Source organism: Pelmatolapia mariae, linkage group LG15 (assembly GCF_036321145.2).
Source record: "Pelmatolapia mariae isolate MD_Pm_ZW linkage group LG15, Pm_UMD_F_2, whole genome shotgun sequence".
NCBI classification, from domain to species: Eukaryota; Metazoa; Chordata; class Actinopteri; order Cichliformes; family Cichlidae; genus Pelmatolapia; species Pelmatolapia mariae.
In genome coordinates, this window is record NC_086240.1 from 23,023,755 (window position 1) to 23,051,740 (window position 27,986).

General features: G+C 37.5%; 2 protein-coding genes across 4 annotated transcripts; one reads left to right on the plus strand and one right to left on the minus strand.

The window, feature by feature from the left end:
• Window positions 1–282: 282 nt before the first annotated feature.
• On the minus strand, window positions 283–4,033 carry LOC134643466 (uncharacterized). Its single transcript, XM_063495837.1, has 8 exons — window positions 3,951–4,033; window positions 3,413–3,754; window positions 3,025–3,303; window positions 2,189–2,275; window positions 2,074–2,102; window positions 1,864–1,920; window positions 1,173–1,235; window positions 283–989 (listed from the first exon to the last, which is right to left on the minus strand). The coding sequence occupies exons 1-8, from the start codon at window positions 4,009–4,011 to the stop codon at window positions 873–875; spliced, it is 1,035 nt and encodes a 344-aa protein (XP_063351907.1). The 5' UTR covers window positions 4,012–4,033; the 3' UTR covers window positions 283–872.
• Window positions 4,034–6,295: 2,262 nt separating this feature from the next.
• Window positions 6,296–27,959, plus strand: dnajc5ga (DnaJ (Hsp40) homolog, subfamily C, member 5 gamma a). 3 transcript variants are annotated; one of them, XM_063494543.1, is made up of 7 exons: window positions 6,296–6,530; window positions 16,850–16,977; window positions 18,485–18,698; window positions 19,933–20,089; window positions 21,909–22,087; window positions 22,976–23,019; window positions 23,875–27,959. In XM_063494543.1, exons 2-5 carry the CDS (start codon window positions 16,859–16,861, stop codon window positions 22,082–22,084), a joined length of 666 nt encoding a protein of 221 aa, XP_063350613.1. In that variant the 5' UTR covers window positions 6,296–6,530; window positions 16,850–16,858; the 3' UTR covers window positions 22,085–22,087; window positions 22,976–23,019; window positions 23,875–27,959. The 3 variants fall into 3 exon arrangements, with proteins under 3 accessions (XP_063350613.1, XP_063350615.1, XP_063350614.1); XM_063494544.1 differs by lacking the exon at window positions 6,296–6,530 and adding an exon at window positions 15,084–15,096 and having other exon boundaries at window positions 16,848–16,977; XM_063494545.1 differs by lacking the exon at window positions 21,909–22,087.
• The last annotated feature ends 27 nt before the right edge of the window (window positions 27,960–27,986 follow it).

The following is a 27,986-nucleotide window of genomic DNA, read 5'->3' on the forward strand; positions in this document are numbered from 1 at the left end:
ATTGTCACTCCAATTTCCCAGCCTGACTGAGCATTTGTGCTGCTAAAGCTCTGACAGCTCAAATGCTCATTCTGGTCCCACAAACGCCAAGAAAAACCTTAGATGTTCATTTTCATGCTGCTGTATTTCAGAGCTATTTTGGAGGCACAAAGGAAACCTACACTATATTAGAAATGTGGTTTAAATGTTTTGGCTAATTAATGTAATGAAGTAAGACCTTAGTAGCATAAAATACTTCTATAAAGAAAGCAAATGGATTACAGAACAGAGACAGATCTTTATTTTATTGCTATTTTAGTTACAGAGAACTGAATGCTTTTTTGGATACATGTAGATATTGATACTTGCTTTAAGTTATGGAAAAATACTGGTTCAGCTTTATACAATGAAATGTTTACAATGTCTTGAGAGACAAAGAGAGAAAGCGACATTTATTTACAGTTTTGTGCTAACCTAAAAAAGGAAACATAAACATGAATATCTGGTGTAATAATTGTGTTCTCTGTTCGCCCAGCCGTCTTTTAGAGATTCTGAGCAGTTCATAGTCATGTAAAAGTAGCAACTAAACCAACTGTATTTTCATAAACATATTGTAAAAAAAAATGATAATTTTTTTTAATTTAAGTGTTGGGGGTGGGGGCACGGGTTGCCTGTGGGGGTTTCAGCTCGGCACTCTTCCAATAACCAGCATTTTATTAAATCTCTTGGAAACATTAAGCTCAATATCCATGAAAACAACATTAAGACAACCTTGTGAGGCAATCTAGCTAACAACAGCAATAATTTAATTAGGATGTTGCTATCACACTGCCTCAAGTCAAAACAAAAATGTCCTTTCCATTAAATACGAGTCCTTTTTTCAACTGCTTGAGCTATGTGATTGCAACATTGACAGTAGAATAGAGGTTGCTGGGATCAGCAGTGGATGCAGAGGATGGAGCCTTCACCATGCTGTAGGTCACAGCATCGCCTTCACCATCACGATGAACCTGAAAAACAAAAGGAATTTGTATGATACATAAACTAACATGAATAAATTAATAATGTTGAAGTCCTCAGTGCCTTATTTTGTAATTTTGATGAAAGTGATCTGAAGCCTATCAAAAATGTAATAGCTTCTTCCTCTGCACATACTCAACATTAACCATATTAGGCAGTCTTTGCCAGCTTACCTGGGTTTTACTGTTGCTATTCTTGGTGTAGCTGATGGTGGCATAGGAAACTTCAGGCTCCACCTACACAGTGAAAAAAACAGCAGAACATGCTGTCACCTCACTAATATGTGTGATGCTGTGTCACGTAATAATAACAACTCTTCATCTGCTGAACACTTAAAAATTCTTTAACTAGCTTCAAAGTCATATGAGGTGGCATATTGTGGTGACCTGCTCTACCTCTTGAGCTACAGGAGGTAGAGCAGGTCACCTGTTGATTGTAAGGTTGGTGGTTCGATCCCTGGCTCCTCCAGTCTGCATGCCAAGTATCTCTGGGCAAGATACTAACCCCAAGTTGCTCTCTGATGCATCCATCGGAGGGCGCATGTGTAAGAATGTAGTTAGGAAGCACTCAGTTTAGAGAATGCATGGGTGCGAATGTTGTATGTTGTATAGAGCACTTTGAGTACTCTGGGAGAGTAAAAAAGCGCGATATAAGAATCAGTCAATTTACCATGTCTTGTAAACTGTCTCAAAATGTTATTATTGCGTTAAAACTGCTGTTCAGTGTTGAAACTGCTGTTCAGTTGCATCATCTTACTTCCTTATCCTTTCTATAGCTCCAATGTTTCTTATGCATTTATATTTAGAGAACACATTAAAGAGAAAGTGATTTTAGCTCTGCTCTGGGTGTAGTGTGTGATCTCACCAAGTCCTGAATGGTTTGAGGAGCAGATTGAGTCTCTGTGGGCTTCATGCTCAGTCCCTGAAAAAGAAGACATAGTCCAGTTACATCTGGAGGAAAACAGTCTCTGTGAAGCTAGTTTAGCTCGCGGTTAAGGCACCTCAATGATAAGCTGATATATTGCTTATTTAATGTCAGTTGAACAAACACTTAATTATGTATATTGAAACTCACAGCATTTTCATACATCTGTGTTTTGTTTCCTGAAAAGACAAAAATATTCACTGTAAAACTCCACATTTGTCAAACCCTCTTGATCTATAAAAGTTTTATCTGTAAATGTTCTCACCTTTATTTTTCTTCCATCTGATGACAAACACAGCTGTTATTAACAATATAACCAAACCAACAGCTCCAGTGATGTACAATGAAAGAGCTGAAATAAAAAGTATATAATGAAACATAAAAACATATTTGGATGAAGGTTTTTACAAATGTTTGAAAAACTTTTCATGCAGCTTAATTGCATACAAAATCCGGTTAAAGTGACATGCTATATATGCACAATAACTTGATGAGAGTTGATGAGAAAAACAATCCCATGAACTGCATGAAGGTTTAAATTCAGACGTGACTTTATAGGCAGAAACTGTCTGACTATATAAATATATCTCCACTACATCACATCTCCAATGACGACAAAGATATTCAGAGGTGAATCAATCGCTGAACTGCAAAAATCAATCATTTTCTGCTTCCTCTAAGATAAGAGGCTTATTGTGGATGTCTCTAATGTAAGTAAATGTAATGGAACAAAATGAAAAAGAAATATTTAAAAACAAAAGTTTAAAAGTCTTCTTAAAGCTCCAAACAAACAGATATTTTTGATGAATTCAGTCAGTTTAATCATCATAATCTAACCTGTTATGGAGGGACTACTTTTTGTTACTGTGGTTGTTCCTGATGTTGTGTCGCTTTCAGATTTTCTGTTCATTTTTTTTGTTGTTTTTGGGTCAACTGAATACATGAAAAATAGGGGAAAAACAGGTTCAAAATTTGTTTCATAATGTGCTTTATGTGTTTTATGTAGAAGAACTTTTTTTTCTACTTAAAATTTTACATTTTTCTACCAAATAAATATTTAAGGTGATTTTAGTCATTTTAAACATTTGATCATGATCTTACCTGTTTCCTCACCTGAGGGCTGTGTGCTAAACACCTGTACTCTTCCTGATTTAGTATCAGTCACCTCACATTTGAGTATTTTATCCCTTGATGAGTATAAATAATTATACTTCAGAACAGACACAGTGGTGGAGCAGTCAGTCTGTGAAGTCACTATTTCTTTGTTCTCTTTGTCCACATCTTGACCTCTAAGCAGCCACTTCAATGTGTGATGACACTCTCCATTTCTCACCACAGAGCAGCTTAACGTCACCTTATCAGTGTCCTTATGTTCAGTCACTGGCAACGATGGAGACAAAGACAGCTCAAATTAGTCAAGTTATCTTAATAACTATGATTGTTGTCATGTTTGAGAACAGTATGAAAATATTTTGATGTAAATACTCACAGGTGATAACAGCCAGATCAACCAAAGACTGATGAACCAGAGTGTCCTCAGCTCGTGTTTTTCCTAGTTTGTATTGTCGACAGGAATAACCACCAACATCCTCAACTGTGAGATTCTTTATAAGCAGAGAACAGTTCGCTGTAACACTCAGTCTGTCTGATTTAGTTTTGGCTTCTTCACCAATCTGTCCAAGTGTGATCAGCTCTACTGTTGTTGGTTTGTTTCTTGAAGCAAAGGTCCACGTAGTACCATCATGGTTATTCTGCTCATCTATCACATTTAGACAAGGCAGAGTGACGTCATCTCCAACTTTCATAAACATGGATGTTTCATTTACAGATACTGTTGAGAAGATTGAAGAGAAATATGAAAAATAAATTAGAATAAAGAATTTTTACAGTCAGAGTTAAGATCATTTTAGATATAAATTTCTAAATAGAGCATGCTCAGCTGTCTTGTTTACTGTAAAGGTTAGTGTTGGCAATAATATTGATAACATTTATTTTAACTGCTATAAAAATGTTTCCTATATTCTTACCTGCAATCTGAATCATCAGCATCCGACATAAAAACATTTGAATCCATCTGAATTCACCCATTGTGCTTCTCTGTCTCACTTCTTTCTTGTTCTCAATCTCGACTGTCACACTCTCTGAGCTGTTGAGTACTTAAAACTTTTGTACTTCCTGTCAGTAGTGAGGTTTCACTTCCTCAGCAAAATGTCTTTAGTTCTCTTTTTTCCTGAAGTCTACGTTTCATAAATGAGTATCTCACTCTTTGTATGAAATTCATGATGTAATTTTTTATACAAAGTGACATTATATTAATATTTAGCAGATGCTCATTGTGTCCATTCCCACAGTGTATTTATAATAATGATGTGTATGGCACATCATTATTATAAAGATTTTTTGGTGAAGGTGAGAAATGTATTTCTTCAACAGTTAAAAGGTCAAACTCCTTAAACCCAATAAAATTTGACTTTTGATGTCTGAGAGATTATTTTAGTTTATAAAATAGAGCAGATAAGATGATTTAGTGAACTGAAATCCTCCTGTTCCTCGTTCTTAATCTTAAGTAATTGCTTCCTGATGAAGTCAAGAGGAAGTGTTTTCTTCAAAAAGTGGTAGCAACAGCATTATCAGAGCTCTTCAGGTTTGACTCTGTAATAACAACTAGATAAACAAAAGAAACATAAATTGTTCAAATACAGAAGAGATGTAACTAAATGATTATTATTATTATTATTAAATTATTATTTCTAACAGAATAAAGGTTGAGCCGTATTGCCAGTATATGTGCTCATTTTATTGTGTTTTTTTTATTGTGTTTGAGTGTTTGTTTGTTTTTTAGCTTCTGAGCTTTACTGAGCTCTGATGAGTTTAATTTACATCATTGTTTGTTTTTGTGAGGTTTGTGAGAGGTTTACTGAGATATTTTTGTTCTGTCTGAAAATAAATCAAGTTAATTTGCAAAGTAAAGTATCATAGTCAATAATAAAGAGAATAATGATGCAGACTTGACGGGAGAAGGGAGTGAAAGACTGACAGATGGATTCATGCAGCAGCTGCAGTGATACGGATACTGTACTGGTCCGTCATGGTGAAGAGAGTGCTGAGCGTAAAAGCGAAGCTCTCAATTTACGGGTCGATCTACGTCCTAACCCTCACCTATGGACCACGAGCTCTGGGTATTGTCCAAAAGAACAAGATCGCGGATACAAGAGGCAGAAATGATCTTCCTCTGAAGGGTGGCTGGCATCTCTCTTAGAGATAGGGTGAGGAGTTCGTCCGGGAGGGACTCAGAGTAGAGCCGCTGCTCCTCCACATTGAAAGGAGACAGTAGAGGTGGTTTGGGCACTTGAAAAGGATGACTCCTGGCTGAGGTGTTCTGGGCATGTCCCACCGAGAGGAGGCCGAAGGGGCAGACCCAAGACATGCTGGAGAGATTAGATCTCTCGGTTGGCCTGGGAACGCCTTGGTGTTCCCCTGGACAAGCTGGAGGAGGTGGCCCATGAGAGAGAGGTCTGAGCGTCTCTGCTTAGGCTGTTACACAACCCTGCCCTGAATAAGCGGAAGTAGATGTATGTATGTATGGACATCATTCAAAAGTGGTTAGAAAACATTTTATGAAATTCACTTTCAGCGTTTTAATATGAGATAAGATTAGATAACACCTAAATACACACATTAAAAGTAAAGCTTGAGACAGAAAAACAACCAACCAATATTAAAATGATCTCATTTTATATCTAAAAGATTTTTTGTATAAAACCAGAAAGGATGAAATACTGTTGATGTGCTGCTGTTGTTGATCAGTGGAGTCTGAGAGAATCAGGAAATTTTGCAACGTTTATAGTTTATTGTTTTTAGTTTATTGCAGCATCATTTTTATCTATATCATAATGTAATATCATTCATCAGATTTAAGAAATAACTTGTTATGCTTCTTATAATTATTGATGGTTTCTTTTATTAATTTTCTTTTTTTCCTTTATGTTTTTCTTTTTGACACTGCATGTATTTGTCTGAAGGTTGGTTTCTTATGTGTCTTTATGTTTTATTTGTTTGTTTCCTTTGCTCTGTTGTCCATATTGTAGTGAGCTCTGCTGCTGTTGTAACCACAGTTTGATGAAAATACCTTCTCTGGATGATGACTTTCTAACATATCAAAGGGAAAATCAGCATTCCTGTAAGAAAAAAAGCTAAAGACTATGTTCTTTTATCTAATTTTGGACACATAAATGCTTTGCTTCTGGAAACTAATCTAAAATGTGAAGCTTTTTAGAATCACATTTTGGCGCTTTACTAGTAAGTATCTGATTGTCGCCCCCTGGTGCTTCGGCGGCTGAGTGCACCCATTTCTTGTGCTAAGGGATTAATGGGATGTGGAGCGTCTCTCCTACATCGGCTCTGGCAAAACTGAGCAACTTCTTCCTTCATTTCCTGGAAGGAGGAGCCATACACGAAGCAGCAGCAACCCGCCGGCTACAGAGGGCTGCTAGCGGGCTAACGGCACCGTTATTCCGATCGTTAATTGGGAGATAAGAGCCTAACTCGGATGCCTCTATGATCCAGCTAACCGTACAGCGAGATATACAGAGTTCAGTTTGCACAAGGTAAGGCGTTCGGGGGCACTAAATTAGCTAGCGTGAGGTTAGCTAACCGTGGGTAGGTGTCACGGTCACGTACACCAAACCCCATTCAAAAATCTGTCAATTTAAGGTTCGCCCTAGTCTGTTAAACTCACCATGAAGCTCATTTATAACGAGTTAGTTTATTCGGCAGCGAGATATTTTTCGATGCCGACTGATTGAAAATTTGAGAATTTGTTCTGCAGTCGAAATAAATCCTGTTTGTTTTTTTTTCCAAAAAAAAATGTGCAATCAAAATGAAATGGATTTATTTTGGCTCGTTCTGATGTCTTAACAGTGTAGTGGAAATTCTCCTAATTTTAAATGTGATTTTACCATTTAAATGTCCATTACTATAGATGTAGGCTGGTCTATCTGCATGTCCAGTGCACATTGGTTGCTGCCAGCTTTATGGTTGATTAATGCATATTTTAGTGCATTTATTAATGAAATTATTTTTCTTAAATTAAATGTATTTAGTAGTAGAATGATCTCCATAGAAGCAAGGCTAGCTATTTGTCATCGCCACAGTGAGGACCACAGGTTTATTTTTAGTTGATTAAGAAAGATGGAGACAAAATTAATGGCAGAATAAACCAAATAAAACAAGCTATCACGGATTTATGAATGGCGAGGTGTAAAATAGAAAGTAGTTCCCCATGTGCTGGGAGATTAGCAAAAGGGATTAGCGCTGCACAAGGACAAACAGACGACAATCACGCGCCACTCCTTCCTTCATTACACCCTCATCTTTATCCTAACATGCCACAAAACCCATTTCTCTCAGTGGGCTGCCTGCTGTGGGCTTAAATTATGGTGGAGGTGTAATAGTATTTAGGTTATCTTGACTCAACACATACATGAAAAATCAGAATCCGACAAAATTAAGCCCCTGATTTGCATTCAGGTTGTTTAGATTCAGGTTTGATCTAATGACCCAATTAGGAAAAAAGACCATTTTCCTCTGCACTTAATCTCTCAAGAAGACCCTGCTTCTGCAGCCTACCTGTGAGACGGTTTGATAATTTCAGCTTCGACCTTCTGAAATGTGAGGATTTTCTGGTTTTCTCTGTTGCTGTAAAATAGAATAAGCTTGGTAAGATTGAGTAAATTGAAGATCTGGGTTAAATCCCTACCTATGTGTGTCTGTTATGTGTAATCGTGTAAAGTAAGAACAACAACAAAAAAAAGAAACTGATCATCTACATGTGTTTATTTTTTTGGCATTTTATCAGAATTGAAAAAAAAATATGTTGTATTCATCTATAAATAATGGGAAGTACACAGATACAGGCAAGAATGGGGAAATAATTTTAGGTCTCCGTTAGATATTTGGTTGTCTGTGCAGTCAAAAAAGTCATTTAAAGAATAGTTCCCTGCTCATTTAAGATCTACATTGTGTACATATAGATTGTTGTGCCCTGCATTCAACATCACAGGTACTCCTTACTTACATAATCTCCACGAAGGGAATACTGATATTATTCCCTGTCTGGCTTCATCTCCTCAAATGTGAGGGTTATCTGGTTTTCTCCATTGTTGTAAACTAGATATTGGACGAGGCTTAGCTCTTGTCTTATTTATTAGTGTGGATGCTGATTAAGCATCCATAGTATTGAGATCCTAATCTTTATTATTATATTTCTCTTTGTAATATTAATATTCTCTATATTTGATTAGAAGGCTGTATTCTTCCTGCCCTTAACCTCTACAGGTTTGGTCAAAATATGTAAGTCAAGGCCCTGGATTAGACCTCTACTTATTCTCTTTAGACTAAGAAGATTTGAGTTTGTATTTTGATGACAACAGCAAGATGACTGAGTTTTGACATATGAATGAGAAGAAAATATCTTTTGTCATACATAGCAGAAGTACCATTAGATGGATTCATAAATTAACAATAATCTCAATGATTGAGCTGCTAACTTAAACAGTATCTCATGCATTGATGTTAAATACTCTGACGTGCACAGTAACGCTCATGGTGGTGCTGGCTGTTGTCCTGTTTCTGTGAGCTGTACAGCTGTTCTTTTTTCCCCATAGTAGAAGCTTGAATGCATTCGACCATACATAAAAACAGCTGCACGTTTGTAGCAGCAGTTGATGTTCGAGGCTGGATTACCAACCAAGCAAATACCCACAGGCCTTAAAGGTTTACTATATATCACTTAATTTAATTTGACATATTTTATCTACTTTAATAGCCATCATATGACCCTGATCTTAAAGGAGAAGACTGGCTCAGTTGTTTTAAGGCAGCTTTAGTTGTTGTTGTTTCTGTAGGTCAAGTAGCGAACACCCAAAAACTTGAAAAAATGACAAACAACAGTTATTTTAAGACTCAGTGCCACTGTCAGATGTTTTTTTTTTTTTTCCAAATCTATAATCATTTAAAAGGTTCGTTATCATAATTCCCTTCTCTTTTCCACCCTGTCCTGCACTCAGAAACCTAAAATGTTGAACTTACAATCAGAAAAAACAGTGAAGAATCTTTGTTCACTTTTTGAAGAGCTTTTAATTCTGTTTGGTTTCTTTCAAGTTAGTATTGAATAATCAGCTTATTTTAGATCCAGAATACTGGTTGGTTTCTTGGCTCCGTGTAGAACATGGATGTAGTCAGTGTGCCATCACCAGTCATGAATCTTGGGCTTAGCTTTTTCACTATCTCTATCTTGGTGTTTTGAAATCGAGAGCAAGTGAAGAGCGAGGGACAAATCTGACTGATCAAGGGGTAGCGACGTGTGATTGAGATGTTGTTGCACAGTGTGCATATCCTGTATGTTCCTCTTTTCAAACTCTAATAATGGACATAATTGACAAAATTAACTTGATTTTATTTCAGAATAACCTGAAGCTACTGACTAAACCCGTTAATTTGTCCGGAGAGTGTTAGCTGAGGTTGAAGAATGAAAAAGCCAAAGATTGTTTCCTTAAGTATACAAAGTAACAGTGGTGTTGTCTGTCAGTTGCTCAGCTGGTTGGTTGAGAGAGTTTGACTTGGCACAAACAGGGGCAGAAGTGATCAGACATGATATTTGGTACCTCCAAGTCCTTTACAATGACCTTAAACACACTTGAGGGCAGTAGCTCTTTTGAATTTAGCTGATTTGTCAGTTGAATCAAAATGAAAGGCTCTGCAAATTTGAAAAGAAAAAGAAAACTTTTCAAATTTGTTACAGACTTTAGGGTGAAGCATTTAGCTTGCTTTTGGGGCCACAATCTTCTCCATCAGCTTCCCACAACAAGATGGTCAAAGTTTAAGTTGCAATATAATAAGATGCAGTAGGCCCCAGTTGTAGACATACTGCATATAAAGGTATGCACTTTTTAAGAGCAGCTGCAGTACTGCATACCAGGAGTGTAACTGTTTATATTCAGTATTGTGTAATAATGAACTCACTGTTACACTGAATTTCCAGCAGTGTGTCAGAGATCTGTTAAACTGTGTGGCAGGGTGACTGCTTCGATTACATAGTTATCATGTTACACACCTTTAAAAGCCACAGTTATTTTCAACAACAAAGACGTCTATTTTAAGCCCAGCAGTGTTGCAGACTATCTTAAGAGCTGCTGTCCTCACTGATCGAGGACTTTTTAGGGAGTTTTTGCTTGCAGTTCTCACATGATTCTCTTCACTTGTGGTTTTTGACAAACACTCTATTCTTAAGGAATAGAAAAGCTTAGTTCAGCTGGAGCAAAGCAGAAGTCAGATGCCTTTATTTTCTTTACTAATAATAACTTTCAGAAAATGATAATTTAAGTACTCCTAAATATGGATCTGTTCCTTATCTGTGCTCAAAAATATCACCAGTAGAAATGTGCTTGTAAGTATCCTTAAAATTGAATTATGTCAATTATCAGTTATATCAGTGGAGATAAGTACTGTTAAATATTGATTTTTCATAGCCTGCCTCTGTCTCTTTAAGTTGCTGTTTTAGGCGCTGGTACATTTGTCAGTATTATTGTAAATATATATTTTATTAACTGCCTTTTGGCTTTTGGCAGAGCCTTCAGCTTGTGTGGCGAGAGCTCCCAGTTTGTATTCAGGAGACAGACACCCTCTCTACTTTTATGACTAAGCTTAAAACTTTCCTTTTTGATAAAGCATATTGTTAGGGCTGGATCAGGTGACCCTGAATCCTCCCTTAGTTACACTGCAATAGCTCTAGACTGCTGGTGGCTTCCCATGAACAACACAGAGTGTTTCTTTTTCACTCACTATGTGTTTATACACCACTCTGCATTTAATCATTAGTTATTATTAATCTCTGGCTCTCCATAACAGTGTGTATTCGTCCCGTTTTCCTCCCCTCACGCCCAAATGGTTGCGGCACATGGCCGGCCCTCCCTGAGCCTGGTTCTGCTGAAGGTTTCTTCGAATTAAAAGGGAGTTTTTTCTTCCCATAGTCACTAAAGTGCTGGCTCAAAGGGAGTCATATGATTATTGGAGTTTTCTGTTTTCTTTGTATTATTGTAGGATTTATTTATTGTAAATAAATAAATAAACCTGAATTGAATAGTCAGTTTAGCTCAGTTTGGATTATTAAAGTGGAGGCAGAGATTTTTGAGTGAGACAAGCAAATGTCAACGTTCCAGGACTAGAATTTATTAAAGCCACTTTAAAACTGAGAGAGATATTTTATTTGTGTAATTTGTGTTATTATTATTTTTTCTTGCTTTGCTTTGACAGTTTATAGCTAGTGGCAAAGAGAGGGCATTGTAAAAGTAAGCCATTAAATTACACAGTTAACATTTATGTCCGTATGACTTTCACTTTTTGGTTATTTAGGATTCAACAAGTATCAAGTTTGTGTCTCACATTCAAAAATGAAGGTGTGTAAAATATCTGAAAGTCCAGAATATTACACACAACAGCAAACAAACAACAGCCCTTTCTTTTAATGTAAAGAAGCATATTCTGAAAGTATGCACATTTATTAAACATTTCTTTTATAAAAATGATGAACAGCCTATGGCATCTTAAGAAGAATAATTCATCTCAGTTTTTTCCCAATATGAGGAAAAGCTGTTGTAGCAGGGCTGCTTGGGCTTATAGTTTAAGAAATGAATGTAAAATTGCAGGAAAAAGTACTGGAAGCTATCCACACATTATTCCGTAACAAGCAGGATATTAAAAAATGGAATATTTAATTTTAAGCTGTAGAATGAGTGCAGGAAATGAAAATTCTCTAACATTCAATGGTTAATCTACAGTTGAAAAAAGCAAAGTAAAATTTTATTTATATAGCACCTTTCAAGAATAAAATCACAAAGTGCTTCACAGAAGCTAAAACATAAAAACAAAAATCAACCAAAAGCAAGTTTAAAAAGATCAGTTTTTAGCTGTTTTTCAAAAGACGTGACTGAGTCCACAGGTCTCAGGCTCAATGGGAGAGCGTTCCAAAGTCTGGGGCCACAGTTACAAAAGCTCTGTCACCTTTTGTTTTCAACCTCGTGTGCTGGACAACCAGCAAGCCCTGATCACATGACCTCAGGGACCTGCTGGGGATGTAAGGATGTAAAAGATCACTGATGTATGTTGGTGCTTGTCCATGCAGAGCCCTAATTGTCAAAATCATAATCTTAAAGTGAAAATCATAATCTTAAAACACCTCTTTTTCTGTGATTTAGTGGTTAATCTGTGACTGACTTTGTATATTATGCCGGGCTGTGGTTAAAGGCTGTGGTTATGATGGTTAAAGTGGCTTTATCGTAACCATTGGAGTATGTCTGCATGTAATTCACTGAGATTTTTTTTCTCCCATGCATTATTAATCACAGCTTTCATCTTACATTTTTTATGTTACAAGTACAAAAGAGCATCTTTTTAATCTCAGTTGTTTTTCTGCTTATTTGCTTGATGTACTCATTTGTTAAAGGCCTAGTACAAGAGGCTTACTGTCACATTATAGCCGTTTGTGAAAAACCTCTGTGTGCAACTGATGGTTAAAATAAAACATTTTAATTCATTCAGATTATTTGTATTCAAAGTAGAAATAAAAATATTGAATGGTCGATTTGAATGTGTATACATGTGCAATTCTAGGCACTATATGGTTGAAAATAACTTTTGTTTATGGAGGTTATTTAAACATATCATGATATAAATATTGTGTATTGCGATATAGCCTAAAACAATTGCGATATTAGATTTTCCTCATATTGCCCAGCTCTAGTTGGAATTCTGCTGCTTCACAGGGCTGTCAACCTATCTTGCTTATTTACATCTATTTGAATCTTCCCATCTCAAAAAGATAGAGGCTCTGCAGCCCTGATTAGCGGAAGGTGGTGTTGTAGGTTAATATTATTTTACATGAGTAGATTCATCATCTAGCATTTCTGGTAAACAACAAACATCAAGCAGCAAGGTTTGATCCTCTAGTTGACTGTTCAGGCTCATCTCTACCACAAACCTGCTTGTGTTTTTGGCTGAAAGTGTCTCATTTTGTCAGCTAGACCTGTGTAAAACTGATTCACTTACTTTCTCTCCCTCTCTGATCTGACACTGTCTCAGCGAAAAGCCTCAAACAAATGGTGGTTAAACTTTGATAAATATCTTCCCTTTAAAAGGCTCATTGTCTAATGCTTGGCAGTGACTCCTTTCTCTTTCCTGCGTTTCCAGCTTTTGTACTCCTGTTGGTTCATTTTCATATTGTCGTTTCATATCGGCGAGCTCCATTTGCATACATGCTGGGCGGATTTCTAAAGTCTGCACCACAAAGACTGCAGTTGGCTAATTAACCTAATAGACCTGGCTGAGTGGGCCTCGATCGATTGCTTCGCTGTGAGTTGCAGTTTGATCAAAGCGTAGTACATTTCCTCAGAGCTGCTTGGTGATCACAAAGGATTATTTTAGGAGGAATATTGAAGGCTTGTCTGTATAAATGCTGCTCCTCCTGCCTGCATGCCTGCCACTTGTTTTGTGCACCTTGTTTGGAGATGTATTTACATCAGCTCTCTTGGCTCCAGCAGTAACGCCATCTGGACCTGCAGAGCTTCCATCACAGAGGAAAAATTGTCCTTTTTGAACTCTTATTTGGAGGGTTTATTTCAGTCAAAAGCCTTACTGGATTTTGTCTTTTTTTCCAGTCTCCAGTGTGCATTTTTAGCACAACCCAGTTATTATTTTATTTATATTTTGGATATTATTATTATTATTATTATTATTATTATTATTATTCAAATAGATTTTTCTTTAGATTAGATGCACTGTTGTCATTGTGCTTAGTACAGGTACAAAGCCACTGAGCATCATTCTGACATAAGAGCTGGGATTGTTCAGATGAGTCATGGCAACGTGGATCGCTGTGGTGATGGTGTCCTCTGTTGACCTGTTGGTGCAGTAGGCAAACTGATGGAGGTCCAAAGTGGTGGATATACAGAAAGTGGGAAAGAACACATAAACGCTTACTTGTAAATGGAAAGTCAGACTGTAAGAAGAATTAACAAATGCTTTGTAATAAAAGGGTGCTAAACATACTTTGTTATGCAATATGTGAGAGTCCTCCAGCGGTACAGTCTGGCAGACAATACGGTGGTTGTCACGTGTGCTCATTATGACACTTCTGCTTATCGACTCAGGAGTTCATTCTAAGATGTATCCTTCTGTACAGATTTATTTTATACAGTGAAATATAAATGCCATTTATTTTATTCGATTTTATTTTCTTTAATTGAGTGTGTTATCAGTGTTATCCTGCAGAGACACTCCTACCAGAGCAAGGTAATTTCCTAAATCAGCCAGCTGTGAATCCACTGAGCTGAGAGAACTTGAGTTTCACATTTATGAGCTGCAATTTTTTCCAAAAATATTCGTCATACAACCAGGGTGTTTCAGAGGTTTTGTTTTGTCTGCTCTGTGTTTATATAAATTCTAAAGTGACCTAAATCTGTAGATCTGACTGAATTGGGAACCAAGAGAATAAAATATGCTACCTTTAAGTACCATCTGTTAAAATTGCAAATCCACGTAAGCTGTGTGAAGCCAATTATTTTGTTCTCACATCAGGGGGCTCTTAACTATCTGAATGAGAAGGCAATATCAACAAAGTTCTTTTCTCTCACTGGTTCTGAGCTAGAGGTTGAATTGAATTTGATCTTTTTCCCTCTTGTTAAATGCAAAATTAACATTAAACTGCAGATTTGATAAAAGAAGCAAAGGCTTTTCTTTGAAGGACACCCTCAGCAACACAAGATGTTTTGCTTGCAGTTAGACATTTGCTTGCCATTAAATGGCACAAAATGAGGTTTAAGTGTGAAGATATTCCAGGGTTCCTGTATATGTTAAAGGCAGAGAGTCAATGTTTGCTTATCTGATGTGCAATTCTGTTATGTCTGACCATTTCATCAGCTTTGTTTTGTTTGTCAGACCAGCGAATTAAGGGGCTGGACCAAGACCCAGTATAACATAAATAAGGATAACTTTAATCTTTGATTCATGCAAAGCTACTCTAGTCCAGGAATAAAACAAAAATAAGATATGGAGCAAGAAATAAGCATAGTAGATCCCGCTTAATTATAATCACTTCAAAAACATGTTTCAGTTTGCACAATTAAATGAGAGGAACTAGTTAATTCTTACAGACATTACTCAGAATGGTACAATATTGATAAAGTTAATATCTGAGTTCATATATTAATGGCATGGAACTTTGTAATGGTTAGATGACATAACAAAAGCCCCATTCACAAATCTGTAGTGTTAGCTGTGGTCTCTCTAATTAGTAACTGTTACATATTCATCTAAATTTAATCCTTTTGCAAATCTGCCTCGTCTGTAATGAGTAGAATAAAAATCCCAAAGGCAAAGTGTGCCAGATGGAAATATTAATCCTGTGTGAATACATCTCTTAGTTGTGTTTCATTTTTGTGTTAATTATTTACTGTCAAGGATTCCTTGGATTCAGGATGTAGAATTACAAGGGTTACAGCTTATGACAGTCAATTGGTTTGTTGCACATATCTGTGGAGTTGTCTTGCTGGCCTCTGACCAGAACGTTGGCCCTGTCTGACATGGACTTGGACGGGTAATCTGTGAGATCAGCAAAATGTAATCTTCTTTAGTCAATGACCTGGGTGGCATTATTCGTGTGGCTCAGTATGACTCAATGTGAGTGTATTTGTGTACGCGTACATTAATCGTAGTTCATCAGAAATCCATTTTGTATGGAGTAATTGTGAAACACTAACTCTCTGCTTCTAAATACTTCTGTGATTCATTGCCTCCATAAAGGAGGCTGCTCCTACTCTCTTCTCAGTGGCTTGCATACTCAGGGTTGCTAGTATGATGTTATACCCTTTTCTCTAAACATTTCTCTCTGCATTTTCACTGAAGGAGGCGGAGATGACAAAAATAACTGCATTTGCCTCGAAGATGTGCACAACCAAAGCTGCCTTAAAAAGACAGGATTTGCCCAGAAGGTGCAATAGAACTAATTACTGTCAAGTTTAAGCTGATTTGTGAAGCTTGTTGCAGAAAGTTATTTTCAAATCTAGCAGTGTTACAGCAACATCATCATTGGTGGTGAATGAAGGGCGTTTTTGGAGACGGCCATCGTGATGTGCCACGTTGGCATGTGAAGTGCAGCACTGAGCTTTTTGCTATTGTGATCTTAGCTTATTGAAACCAGAAGACATGAGGACAGGCTGAGAAATGGGAAAACTGGTCAATCGAAAGCAACTGAGACAATCTAATGCTACACAGATCCTGTGTAACATGCAACTGTACATCTGCAACTTGTGCAGTCACCGTTGCTTGTCATTAGAAAGCATACACTATATTCCCATTTTACTTAGTCTTTAAGTAAATTTGTGGCTCTTTAGCTGGTAAATGTTTCAGTATTGAACATTTACCAGAGCTTGGCCTACTACGTCAGTTTGTCTTTTTAGTCTACATTGGGTTTTTAAAGCTGTTATTTGTTCACTGTTAGAGAAAATTGCATTTTAAGTAAGCACTGTAGTGAACGGAAACAATAAAGGTCAGACATAAAGTTGAGGTATGCTGAACAACAGTAGAGAGGCAGACAAGGAACCAGGAAGTAAGATACAGATCAAACCGAGGATGTTATGATTATGTTTTTTTTTGTTGTTTTTTTGTTTTTTGTAGCACTCTTTATTTTGTCTGGTGTGTCCTTATTTTCTTTTTATTTACTTCTTTATTTACACCACCTCTGCCTTTGTGAACCTCACCTTCTGCACTACTTTGGTAATTAACACTGGCCTGAGTGTTTAGATTCTTTAAATAAATCTTATTTGAATTCTGAGCTTTTTATGTATCAGCACCTCCTAATAAGTTTTAATTACAGAGGTGAGCCATGGCTGAACCAAACTCCTCCCGCCCCCAAAGGAAGATGTCCACCTCTGGGGAGAGTGTGTACAAGGTGCTAGGTCTGGAGAAAGGAGCGTCTGCAGAGGAAATCAAGAAAGCGTACAGGTAAGCTGCACTTTAGTTACTTCTCTTTATTAAAGTTTTTTTCTTTTTCTTTTTTTCTTTGCCCATATTCTTAATTTTGGACCGTTAGAGTGGCTTTGCATGATTCACAAATTACAGCTCCCAAGTTTCTTTGTCTGCAAACAGAAACAGAAGGCTTGAACAGCAGGTGGATTCTGTGCCTGAGATCATCTTTTTATACTCAGTTTAAACTTGCCACTCTTGATCGTATGAATGGTGACCATTTGTGCGCTTTGGTCTCATTCTGGCTCATTGTACATGTGCACAGTGCTGCCAAGCTGAAGACGGAAGTGTACAAGTGGGTCAGTCTTTACTGCGATTTCTATGATATATCATTACAGGAGCTCAGAGGGCTCAAAACGAGATGCTGTAGCAGTTGGAAAAGATGAAGCCTTTGAAAAGATCCTTCCCGTTTTAATTTCTTCTGTTCCTGTTCCAGTGCTAAAGCAATCCCTACCCAAGTTGTCACACCTGTTTTTTTGCTTGCAGCAAATCCAGCACACCTCAAACGCATCATTTGGCACATCATACAGGTCCAGGAGTAGAAAAATATAGTTTAAATCTGAATACTGATGATGGTCATGTTTAGTATGAGCCACAAGAATAAACATAATAGGGCCACTTTAAGTCGTTTCAGTGGTTTCCTTCTCCAGAACAGACTGGGAAACTACACTGTTCAAATGTGTGTATTTGTGTCCCTGATAGTGTTTAATCACATAAGCTGCCAGATAACTCAAGTGCTGTTCAGAAACATTTCTTTACAAGTTGTCTGTTAATTCTGTCTGTAAAAGTGCAGACGACTGACATGAAAGCATTTCAAATGATATCTGTAATACATTTACTTGAGATTCTTCGGACACTTCAAATTCTTATAAATCAGGAAAAAATAGGGAAAATGCAAATTGATTAGCTGCCTCAAAATCACAGTTAACGCTTTAATTTTACTTTCATGGAACAAACAAATAATACTGCTGCTTGTTTACATTAATGTAGTTTCATGTGTGGGATAGACTTGTGACATTATAGAGTTTTTATTTATTTATTTTTTAACAGTTTGAAAGTTTCCAGAACCCAAGCTGACATGTTGACATTCCACCGGCTTTGCAGTTTATAACAATTTACAATCGTTTACAATTTCATCTGAGATTTTCACTAAGGTATTTAATGTTATAGTTACGGCTACAACTATCGGATACTACGATTAGTTCCATGGTCAGGCTATTTTCATCAGTTTTAGATAGGAGTACAGTATACAGTCTACAATATAATATGAAAAAGATTAAGCCAGTCATTAGAGTTGAAAGTGGTGGAAAATAATATGGTTGTAATTTTATGTGCATGTAATTTTAAACAATGACATCCTGGGCTTGAGCCTGTGAGGGAACCATATGATATTTCTTCCTCACTCACACTTGCAGCAGATTCTTTCTGGCACATTTGGAGCAGACGATCAATAATTTTGTTTATCTTTTCCTTTCTCTCCTGACAGAAAACTAGCACTGAAGTACCACCCGGACAAGAACCCAGACAACCCGGAGGCAGCGGAGAAGTTTAAGGAGATCAACAATGCGAACTCAATTTTAAATGATGAGAACAAAAGGAAGATTTACGACGAATATGGCTCCATGGGCCTTTATGTGTCCGAACAGTTTGGAGAGGAGAGCGTCAAATACTACTTTCTCATGTCCAAATGGTGGTTTAAGGTTGGTGTTTTTGTGTGCAATCTCTGACTTCTAAACTGTTTTCAAACATTCTTGATATTATCCTAAATAGCTTTGTCTCAGAGTACAAAGGTCCTTAACCTGACAGCCCACTGGTACACATAGGCTTAATGTCCAATTAAGCCTATGTGAGAATAAAGAAATATATGTCCTGACTTATACGTGCTCTTCTAAGGCAGCACACATCTGTAGTTGGCTCCTTCCTGTGAAATATGCAGACCTGATTCTCCCAGCATTGTCCCAACAACCCAGCCGTGTGTGAAAGTGGCTCAGCTGGATTTACTAAATATATTTGACCATTATGGGACAAAATGGTTTATGCCTTTTATTTGGTAATGTGCAGTGTACTTCAAAAAAAATGAGTGAATGTGTACTTAGTGGTGCATATTGTAACAGCAACACATTGTAAATACAGTTCAAGGTCTGTGTATTAGAAGTTTGGTAGAATAAACTGACCTGCTGTTTGTGTTAAACAGGATTATTTTTGATTTTATAATAATCTGTAACTGTTAACTGAGCTAATAGGTTTGTTTTTTTTTTGGTTTTTTTTTTTTTTGGTTTTTTTTTTTTTTTTTTAAGAGCAAAGTAGTGATCAGTTTAATAAAGGAGCTGCATACATGACTAATTTTCCAGCACCCCGTGCTTTACCAGGCTGATTCCTGATTGGTGGCTACAGGTTATAGTAGGCTAGATCAATCTTTGTAGCGTGAGTACAATGTGAAACGTGATCTGGTGTTTTCTTGCTGGTGTGAGCTGTCACCCTCTGCGTCTGCAGAAATGCACCTTTTCCATCTGTGCCTCATAGTCAGTGTTTAGAGATGGATAACAGTACAGTGAGTGTGAACATAACTGCAGTGAATGCTGGCTTTGTGAGGCTCGTAATGTGGTTTTACAGTCCCTGCGCTCAAAAGATGTTCTGTGCCTCTAAAATCCATTTAGGGAAATTACAAAGTTAAACATTTTTGGGGAGTGTTTTTTTTTCTTTCTTTCTTTATGTGATTGTCTTAGATGAAATATGATTGTTACACATTCATGAGTCCTGAATATGGTGACAGCAGCACTGACTGTGCAAAATGACATCTGTAATCTGTTTATAAAGGATTGGATGAAATCCTCACTGTTTGCTGTCAATAATTTGTTGAAGATTAAGATTAAAGTTCTTTTAGATCCTCTGTGTCATATGGCTAAAAATCTGTTTGCATGTTAATCCCTGTAGGGTCTGGTGCTGTGCTGTACATTATTCACTTGCTGCTGCTGTTGCTGCTGCTGCTGTTTCTGCTGCGGGAAGTGCAAACCTCCAGATGACGATGAAAACTACCAGTACGTCAACCCCGAAGACCTGGAGGCCCAGATCAAAGCAGATCAGGACGGAGGTAAGAAAAATCATAATCCAAGGTTATTTAACACTGTTACTGGTAACTTTGGAAACATCTTGCAAGTATTTAATTATAATTCAGTTGAAACCCAAATAAGATCATTAAAAAATGATGGATTTGGTTGACATCGCAGGGTCAGTGGATTAGACTATGAAGTCTTTTTCACAAGGGCAACCACTCACCAAGCACACCCCCACAGGCCACAGCCTCCACTGTGTGAGGTCTGTGGGCGTAGTTAGGGGAGCAGTATTTAGAAAACTAGCATGCCTCAGGAGGCAGCCACAAAGGGAATGGGGAAAGTTATTGAGGGCTGACGGGTGACAACCAACTGACGCTGTCAGCCGCTGCCAAAAGCAGACCAAGCAAGACAAATGAGTGTGCGCTGGTGGGCTTTTACTTCCTCTGGTGTGATTATTTGGTGGCTACAATCTCTCTTTCCATCATTTCGGCTCAAGCTGAACTAAATGATGTGAGTTTGGGATGAAATGTATAAATATTTTTCAATTTTAATGGTTCAGATTTGTTGCACCATGAAAATTCGAGCACACTTGCTCTTTATTAGGTGTGACTTTTGTTTATTTTCTCATCAGATTTGCGCTAAATTGTAATTTTTTTTAATTTATTAATTATAATTATAATTATAATTTATTTTTTATTTTTTTTACTTGCGTCATAGAGGCAAAAAACTGTAGCCACCACTAATTAAATGTCAACCACTTTGATAAAGTCATCCAGTAAATGTTCTCAGGTAGAATATGAGCCTGAGGCTGTGTGTATGTGATGTGTAAAATGGAATCAGTGCTTGTACAAATTTATTCTACACAGAATCATTATGATAAACATGAAAAAATTGTCATGTCTTTCTTCTAAAGTTATTTTCTGCAGATTAATCTGCTGATGAGTCTAGTTTGTTTTATTTTTCACCCCCTTCCAGTTTAGTTGTGATCACTCTTGAAGAAATCTGTGACATGTGCTTTTCAGAAACTATTCAGCAGTGTTAATAAATGGAGTAAGACCTGAAGTAAACAGTGTGCAGAGACCAATAGTGCTGACAGCTCAAGCTTTGATTAGACTCCAGACAGCTGGAGACACTCGCGTAGTCATTGCTGTTATGTTTCTTTGAAGTCTGCTTGAAATTTGCCATCTGGGGCACGTACACAGTTGGTGCATTGTAATTTAAAGTCCTGCGGGGTCACAAGAAATTGGCCAGCATACAGACATCCACACTGACCCAAGCGGGCTCACAGATGCAGAAGGTATAATCAAGGCTTCAGAAAAGAAGGGAAAAAGGCATTTAATCACATTAAGTGATGTGGTAATGCTATTTTGTAGATCTCTTTAAAAAGAAATGCTGTAAATTCTGCAAATATTTCTGTTGGATGTGGCTGTAGAGCACAAGAAGCTACAACCGCTTCTCCTCTGCCTCTGGCTCGTTTCATTAGAACTGTTAAACTGTTTCTTCATGATGTAGCTCTTTTCTTTCAGCAGGCCTGCTGAAGTGGGGACTTTTCTGTGTACACATTTTACAGAATAACCTGTCTTTGCTCGACTGTGTTAAAATCTGAACGTGTGGTAAAGCATAACGGATGCATAAACTGTAACATGCTTAGGTGTTTGTTTATTTCTTTATTTATTGCTTTTAAATTGAGCTTTTCTTTAAAAAAATTTTTTACTTCTTTCTTTCTAGAGTTTAAACACTAACTTTAATAAATAAATACAAAAATCAAACTCAGCCCTAAGGTCTCTGTTGCATCATCAGTGGATTAAACATGCTCTTACACTTCAGGATTCGTGTTTTCATGCTCCAATCCAACAGGTAACACAGTAATCATAGGCCAGCCTACATCTAATCTGGGTCCAGAAACCCCAGAAGGAAAGAGCATGCCCATCCCCCTGCCTATGCCAATGCCGCCACCTGAGCCCCAGTCGCCAACTTCAGTCAACCCAGTAGTGGAAGATAGACCTGGGGAGAGCGTACCAGATTTAAAATGACTTGTAAGAGCCACGTCTACTGCTTTTTTAAAAAAAAAAAATTTATTTTTTTTTGTGTGTGTCACGTTGTCATCCATCCATGTTGTCACGTAAACAAAGCCGTCTTGGCCCATCCTCACCCATCTTCACGCTCCGTGTTGCATGTCCGCTGCCTGCCTGGCAGCACGCAGCTTCTGCTTACTCACTCATCCGTTTAAAAAAAAAAAGAAAAAAAAGAAAAAACTGGTCCTGCTGTCCACTTACCATCGTCATGCTCATTCACTGCATCAGTCACTGTGTTGTTCTAGTCGTCTTGCACCTGCATGTCTCTTATTCCTTACCCGTGTCACATTAGGTGCTGTCATAACGTGAGCATGGTAATGTCGTGTTGGTGGCACTTTGTACAATATTGTTGTGTGCTCATTATTTCTGCTTGCTGTCAGATGATACGATTATGGGATATTTTTAGCATTTGTCCTGTGAAAAGGGAGGTCCAAATTAAGTTATTCAGATGGGATATGGAGTATTATATCACATTAACCGAAATGTGAAAGTTAACTTTGCACAGCATTACATTTGTAAGATGGGGAAAAACAAACTGATGACCCTTTTCCCCCTCTTGTAATAGCTTTGTTTCCTTTGGCTAATTTATAGCTTGCTGTTTAAAACATAAAACTAGTTATATAGATAACTTGGATATTCTTGAAGTAATTTCCAGGTCTATTGTACGATAAGAAAGTTTTTAAAGGTAAGTTCCCCTAAAACCTATAGGTAAAATAAGAGATTTGCTTTATCTTAGAATAAGATGAGGCCTTACAGTAGGGCAGAAGAGTTATACCTTATTAATTTCATGTTCCATATGTCAATGTTTGGCTTTCTTTTGAAAGTGTGTGCCTTTGTCTTCTCCTACAGGAAAGTGATGGTGTGGATAAGCCTCAACTAGCAAAAGCAGGAAGGTAAGATACAAAGGATGATGATTTTAAAAGTGAAACTTGGAATATAAACAGTTGGTTTGAACATACTGAGAAAGTGGTCTGTGTAACTTAATTAGTGGTTGGGCTTTCTAACTTATGGTTGGGTTGCACAGACAAACAGCTTATTTTGTTCATTTCTCAGGGTCATTTTGATGTGGCTATTCACAGTCATTAAATATTAACTTTTCCTTGATTTACAGTACAGTGTTAAATCTACAGTGTGGGCTATAGGCCTGCTAATGTAGATGGATACTAGTTTTCTCTTACTTGTGAAGTCTTTTTTTTTTTTTCCCCCTCAGTAAAATATTAAAAATATTTATTGGCTCCAATTCCAACATAAACATCTCAGTTTCACATGTGTTAGCAGAGCAGAGCGGTGCAGACACACCAACACAAGTATTAAATCAAATGTCCGTTACAACAAGGATACCAATACTATAAATTAATTTAAATTGAATGTCTAGAGTTAGGATAACACTTTTGGATTAGGTGTAAGATAGCGTAGCAGTGCATTATTTGCATAGCCAAAGGGTGGTTAGGTTTACGTTGTTAGATAAGGTGTTTGTATGTGCCCTACATACACAGTGGAACAGTCAGCAGCTACCAGGGGATAAAAAATAAATAAATAAAATAAAATATGAAAAGCTCATTCTAAGCAACCTCAGAGTTGGAATTTCACTTACTTGTCTCTGCAGCAGTATGCGCTAAGGTTGGATATACAGTTGCCAAGACTGGAATAAAAGACAGAAGCTTCTTGAAGTATGATTTTAAAATTGTAATTAACCTGATATAGCTGTTTTTAATCTGATTTTGACTTCCTCTTTTCTCCCCCTTCAGCCTTCTGCGCCCCTCTTATGACCCAGCCACATCTGACTGCTGCCAGCGACCCAGAGAGAAACCAGCCCGCAGTCACCAGCCAACCCACAGTTCAGTCCTGATCCACCCAGACCTACCCGAGCCAACAAACAAACCCTGCCAGGTGGGCACTGAAATGCTCCCAGCTCCCTTCATGGAACTTAAAATACGGAGGAGTATTCACGCAGATTAACCTACTAGATGCTACGAGCGTCATGGAGGATAATTTCAGGCCAGCTATTAATGCCACAAGCCATCCTCTAACAAGTCTCCTCTCTTCCACCTTCACACATGTCCAGCCTGGGCTGGATGTGACCTTGATAGCAGTCCAGTTATCCAGGGCTAGGCTTAAAGTCCATCTCTTCTGGTCATTCCATTCTAACCAGTAAAGGTCTGACACTGGCCAGGAAAATTGAAAAAATGGGGACATGAGGGCCGAAAAAAAAAAAAAAAAAAGTCACGTAGAGGTGGCTTTGATTGTTTACCTGCTATCCAAACTGGGACTGGAACTTATTACCTTTTTTTTTCCTGTTACAATCTTAACCACCTCCCATCATGTTGGACTCCATTGGTCACCAGCAGGAGCACTTCTTTTCTGTTTTCCCTCGTTAACCTGCCTAGGAGTTGCCCTCTGAAGAAACCCATACAGGTTGGTGGTAAATTCATTGCCACTCTTTGTGTGTTCATATCATTGGCAAGACAAGAACTACACATTTCTTCTTCTTCGTGAACAATCGCATTTAGTTAAATGTTGCATTGTCGTCCTCTAATGTCTCAAACTAGTCCCATCGATGGTTGTGTAAAAAAAAAAAAAATTAAAATAACCTTCAGAGGCGGCAGGAAGTCTAACAGATGCTTCACCGTGTAAAAAGATTTCAATCAGGACACTGTTACATTCATTGCTTTAACAATAAATGTCTGAGCCTAATCTTTGAGCTTCGATCAGGAGTGGACTTGACGCTTCCACCCCGGCGCGCATGCAACTTGTACGGCTGCATGCCTCTTCTTGTACAGCACTGGAACTCACCTCAAACGACAAACATGGGACAACTGCTGAGCTTGCAGACATGCAAACTGTAAACGAACACGAGCCCTTATGACATCATGTGCCACCCTCAGCGGGGAACAAATAAAAAGCCCCCCCCCCCCAATAATAATCTGCCGACTGAAATGGACAATTACAGATGCCATAGTCTTTTAACTAGAAATAACTTACAATTATGTTTCTGTTAGATTTACTTATTTTTTTTATATATATTGCGCTCTTTCTTGTGTTGCAGTCAGATTATTCGGTAGACCAAAGCCGGCAGCTTCATGTAGCCCAGGCCGATAGTTTCTAGAAATGCCATTTGCTCTGTAAGCCACGGTTCAGATTGTCAAAGCTGTGTGTATATTATGTATTCCAGTCTATGCACCGTGTCAGACGGGTCTGTTGCCATTTTTCATTTTTTATTGTACCTCTTACATTCAGAACTGCAGAAACCCTGAAAGTTACTTGATGATCTATGAACTCGGGTCCAGATTCACTAAGACTAGATTGCAGGGCAATCTCTTGATTTAATTGCACCACTATTACTTTCTATTTGGGGATGCTTTGGACATTTATTTGCAGCCTTTAAAAAGAGTAATGAGGAAGCAATCAACCATCTTTACTGCAAATTTCAGGCACTCGCCCTTTAACTGCAGGACTGATCCATTCATTCCTGCATTCTTACTGATCTGTTCTGAGTTTCTGGGCAGGAAAGTCCTCCTTTATGTACTAACCTGACCCTGTACCTGTACCTTCAAGAATAATTGCAGCAGTGACTAAAAATACAAGCCTCAAATGCATTCACTGTTGTCTATGTTATTTTGCAGAATCACCCAGGAATACTTTGTCTAAAGTAATTCAATGCATGAGCATGATTGATTAAATCTAACCTGAAGCATTCAGCTCTCCTCTTCATCTTCGCTCAGTGTGCACACTTGGCATCGCTCTTCCTTCATGCTTTAGTGAATCTGGATCAGTGTTTGTATTGACACACCTTGAATTGCACAATAAATACAGACACTACAGAGATTTTTAGCTTCATCAGTTTTATACACCTTCTTTGAGTCAAACGCACACTTTTCCTCTGTATTGTTTTTGGTTTCATGGTTTTTTTTTTCCCTCTTTTAGATTTTAGTCACATTTTCACCCATCATTTAATTACAGTTGGTCATTCAGTGTGTCTGCACCTTTAAAGCTGCAGCTAACATTTATTTATTGCTTTTTGCTTGCATTTAATGTGAGAAAATGGTAAGAAATATCCAACACTAGTTTCCATTATAGATTATTTCATCCTAAATCTGGAGGCAAAGACAAAGAAATGCACAGTTGGCAAATTGTTTCAGCTCTTAATCTGGGACACCAGAAACTTATTGAGTCACTGCTATCGTTGACATGCTAATGTCGGTGTTGTCCAGCTCAAAATGTCAGTGGATCTGCTCATGACAAAGCTAATTGCTTCTAGATGGCAAATTATTTAATTGCTTTCCCTACGGGTGATTCGATAGATTTAATGCCATCTAAGGTTGAGACGTGAGGATTACTGATGATGTAATGTGATTTTGGTGAGAGTTTGAGCTGCCAGCATTTTCCATGAATCATCCACTTTGCACTGATTTATTGACTTGTCTTGACTCAAAAGCTGTAATGGAAGGCAGATGAAGCCCAATAAATAAGCAATTTACTTCAACAAAAAGCTCAAAAATGCAATGGGTTGCGTCATAAGTGTACTCAGAACACATCGTGTTAAGCATTATTCTGCTATATCTCCATGGATGGATGAATAAATGGCTTTGGGCATCTTCTGAAATGACAAAGAAACTTTTTTTTTTTTGTAAAGAAGTAGTTCAACATTTTGGGAAATCTGTTTTAAAAATGTATTTGCTTCAATGCTTTCTTGCCAACAGACTGTAACTAAAAGATGGACATCGCCACCTCAGTGTCAACCTTTGGGTTAATGAAGGCTTGAGCCGAGGGGTTTCTGTTTTTGCCATTTTTATGATTTGAAACTGTGCATGATGAATGAGGGGTGGGTCTGACTAAAAAAAACAATGACATTGCACAATCATAGGTTAGCAACTTGTCAATTACAAAGTAAAGCAGCCTCTGTTTTGTTAATGAGGTCACCACTTACAAACTGGACCCAAAATTAATATGTGGAACTTGCGATCGAGGCCACATGTGTTTCATCTGTAAACTCACAGATTAAAAGAGCGTAGAGCCATTTCCTTTAGACGTCTATACAGTTGTGAAACCAGAGTTGCTGCCCCCTGTTGGCCACCAAATGAATGACGTGTTAAGGCCCTTCACTGGCTTAATTTTGTTAGTATTTTAAAATGGTATTGATGAAACACAAAATGCACATTTCCCAAAATTTTCAACTCTTCCTTTAGTAGTGCATGCATTTTAAAATGGGGATGTAACGATTTTGAAATTGTGAGTCGAAACAGAATTTAAAATCACATACCAATATTATTACTCTGTAAGTTTATTTTGTTTTAATTTATTTGCCCCTCTCTACAAAATAAAGGAAAAAGAAGATAAGCAAATAAAACCCCACTAAGCTCTTTTAAGGTCTTTTTTTTTTTTTTTTTTTTTTTTTTTTAAGCAATGATTCCTAAATGCCCTCTAATTTTCTGATGTTACTGAAACTTGGCTTTTTTTTTTACTGCTTAGTCTCTAATTTAAATAAAAAATTATATTTTACTCCCATGTTATTTTTAGATTGTTTTAATGTTTTCAAACCTCAAGCATTGTTTACTGACATCATGTGGAAGCTGTTCAGTTGTTGTCATGTGGAGCGTTATAGTCCTGTTTAGAGTACTAATGCTAGTTGGTCTTTTTTTTTTTCTTTTAACATAAATTTTGCTCTAAAGGTTTTATATCTGTGTGCTGGCCAAAACTATAGTTGCATCTAAATTCGGCTTCTAAAACTCTTCTGTATTGCCCGGTGTGTTATAATAAATGAATGCAGAGCTACGTGTACGACCATATTGTGAAAAAACAAACCAGCTTTGATAAATTTTTATCAGTCACTTCATATCTGCTCTCTTTATTTACATATCAG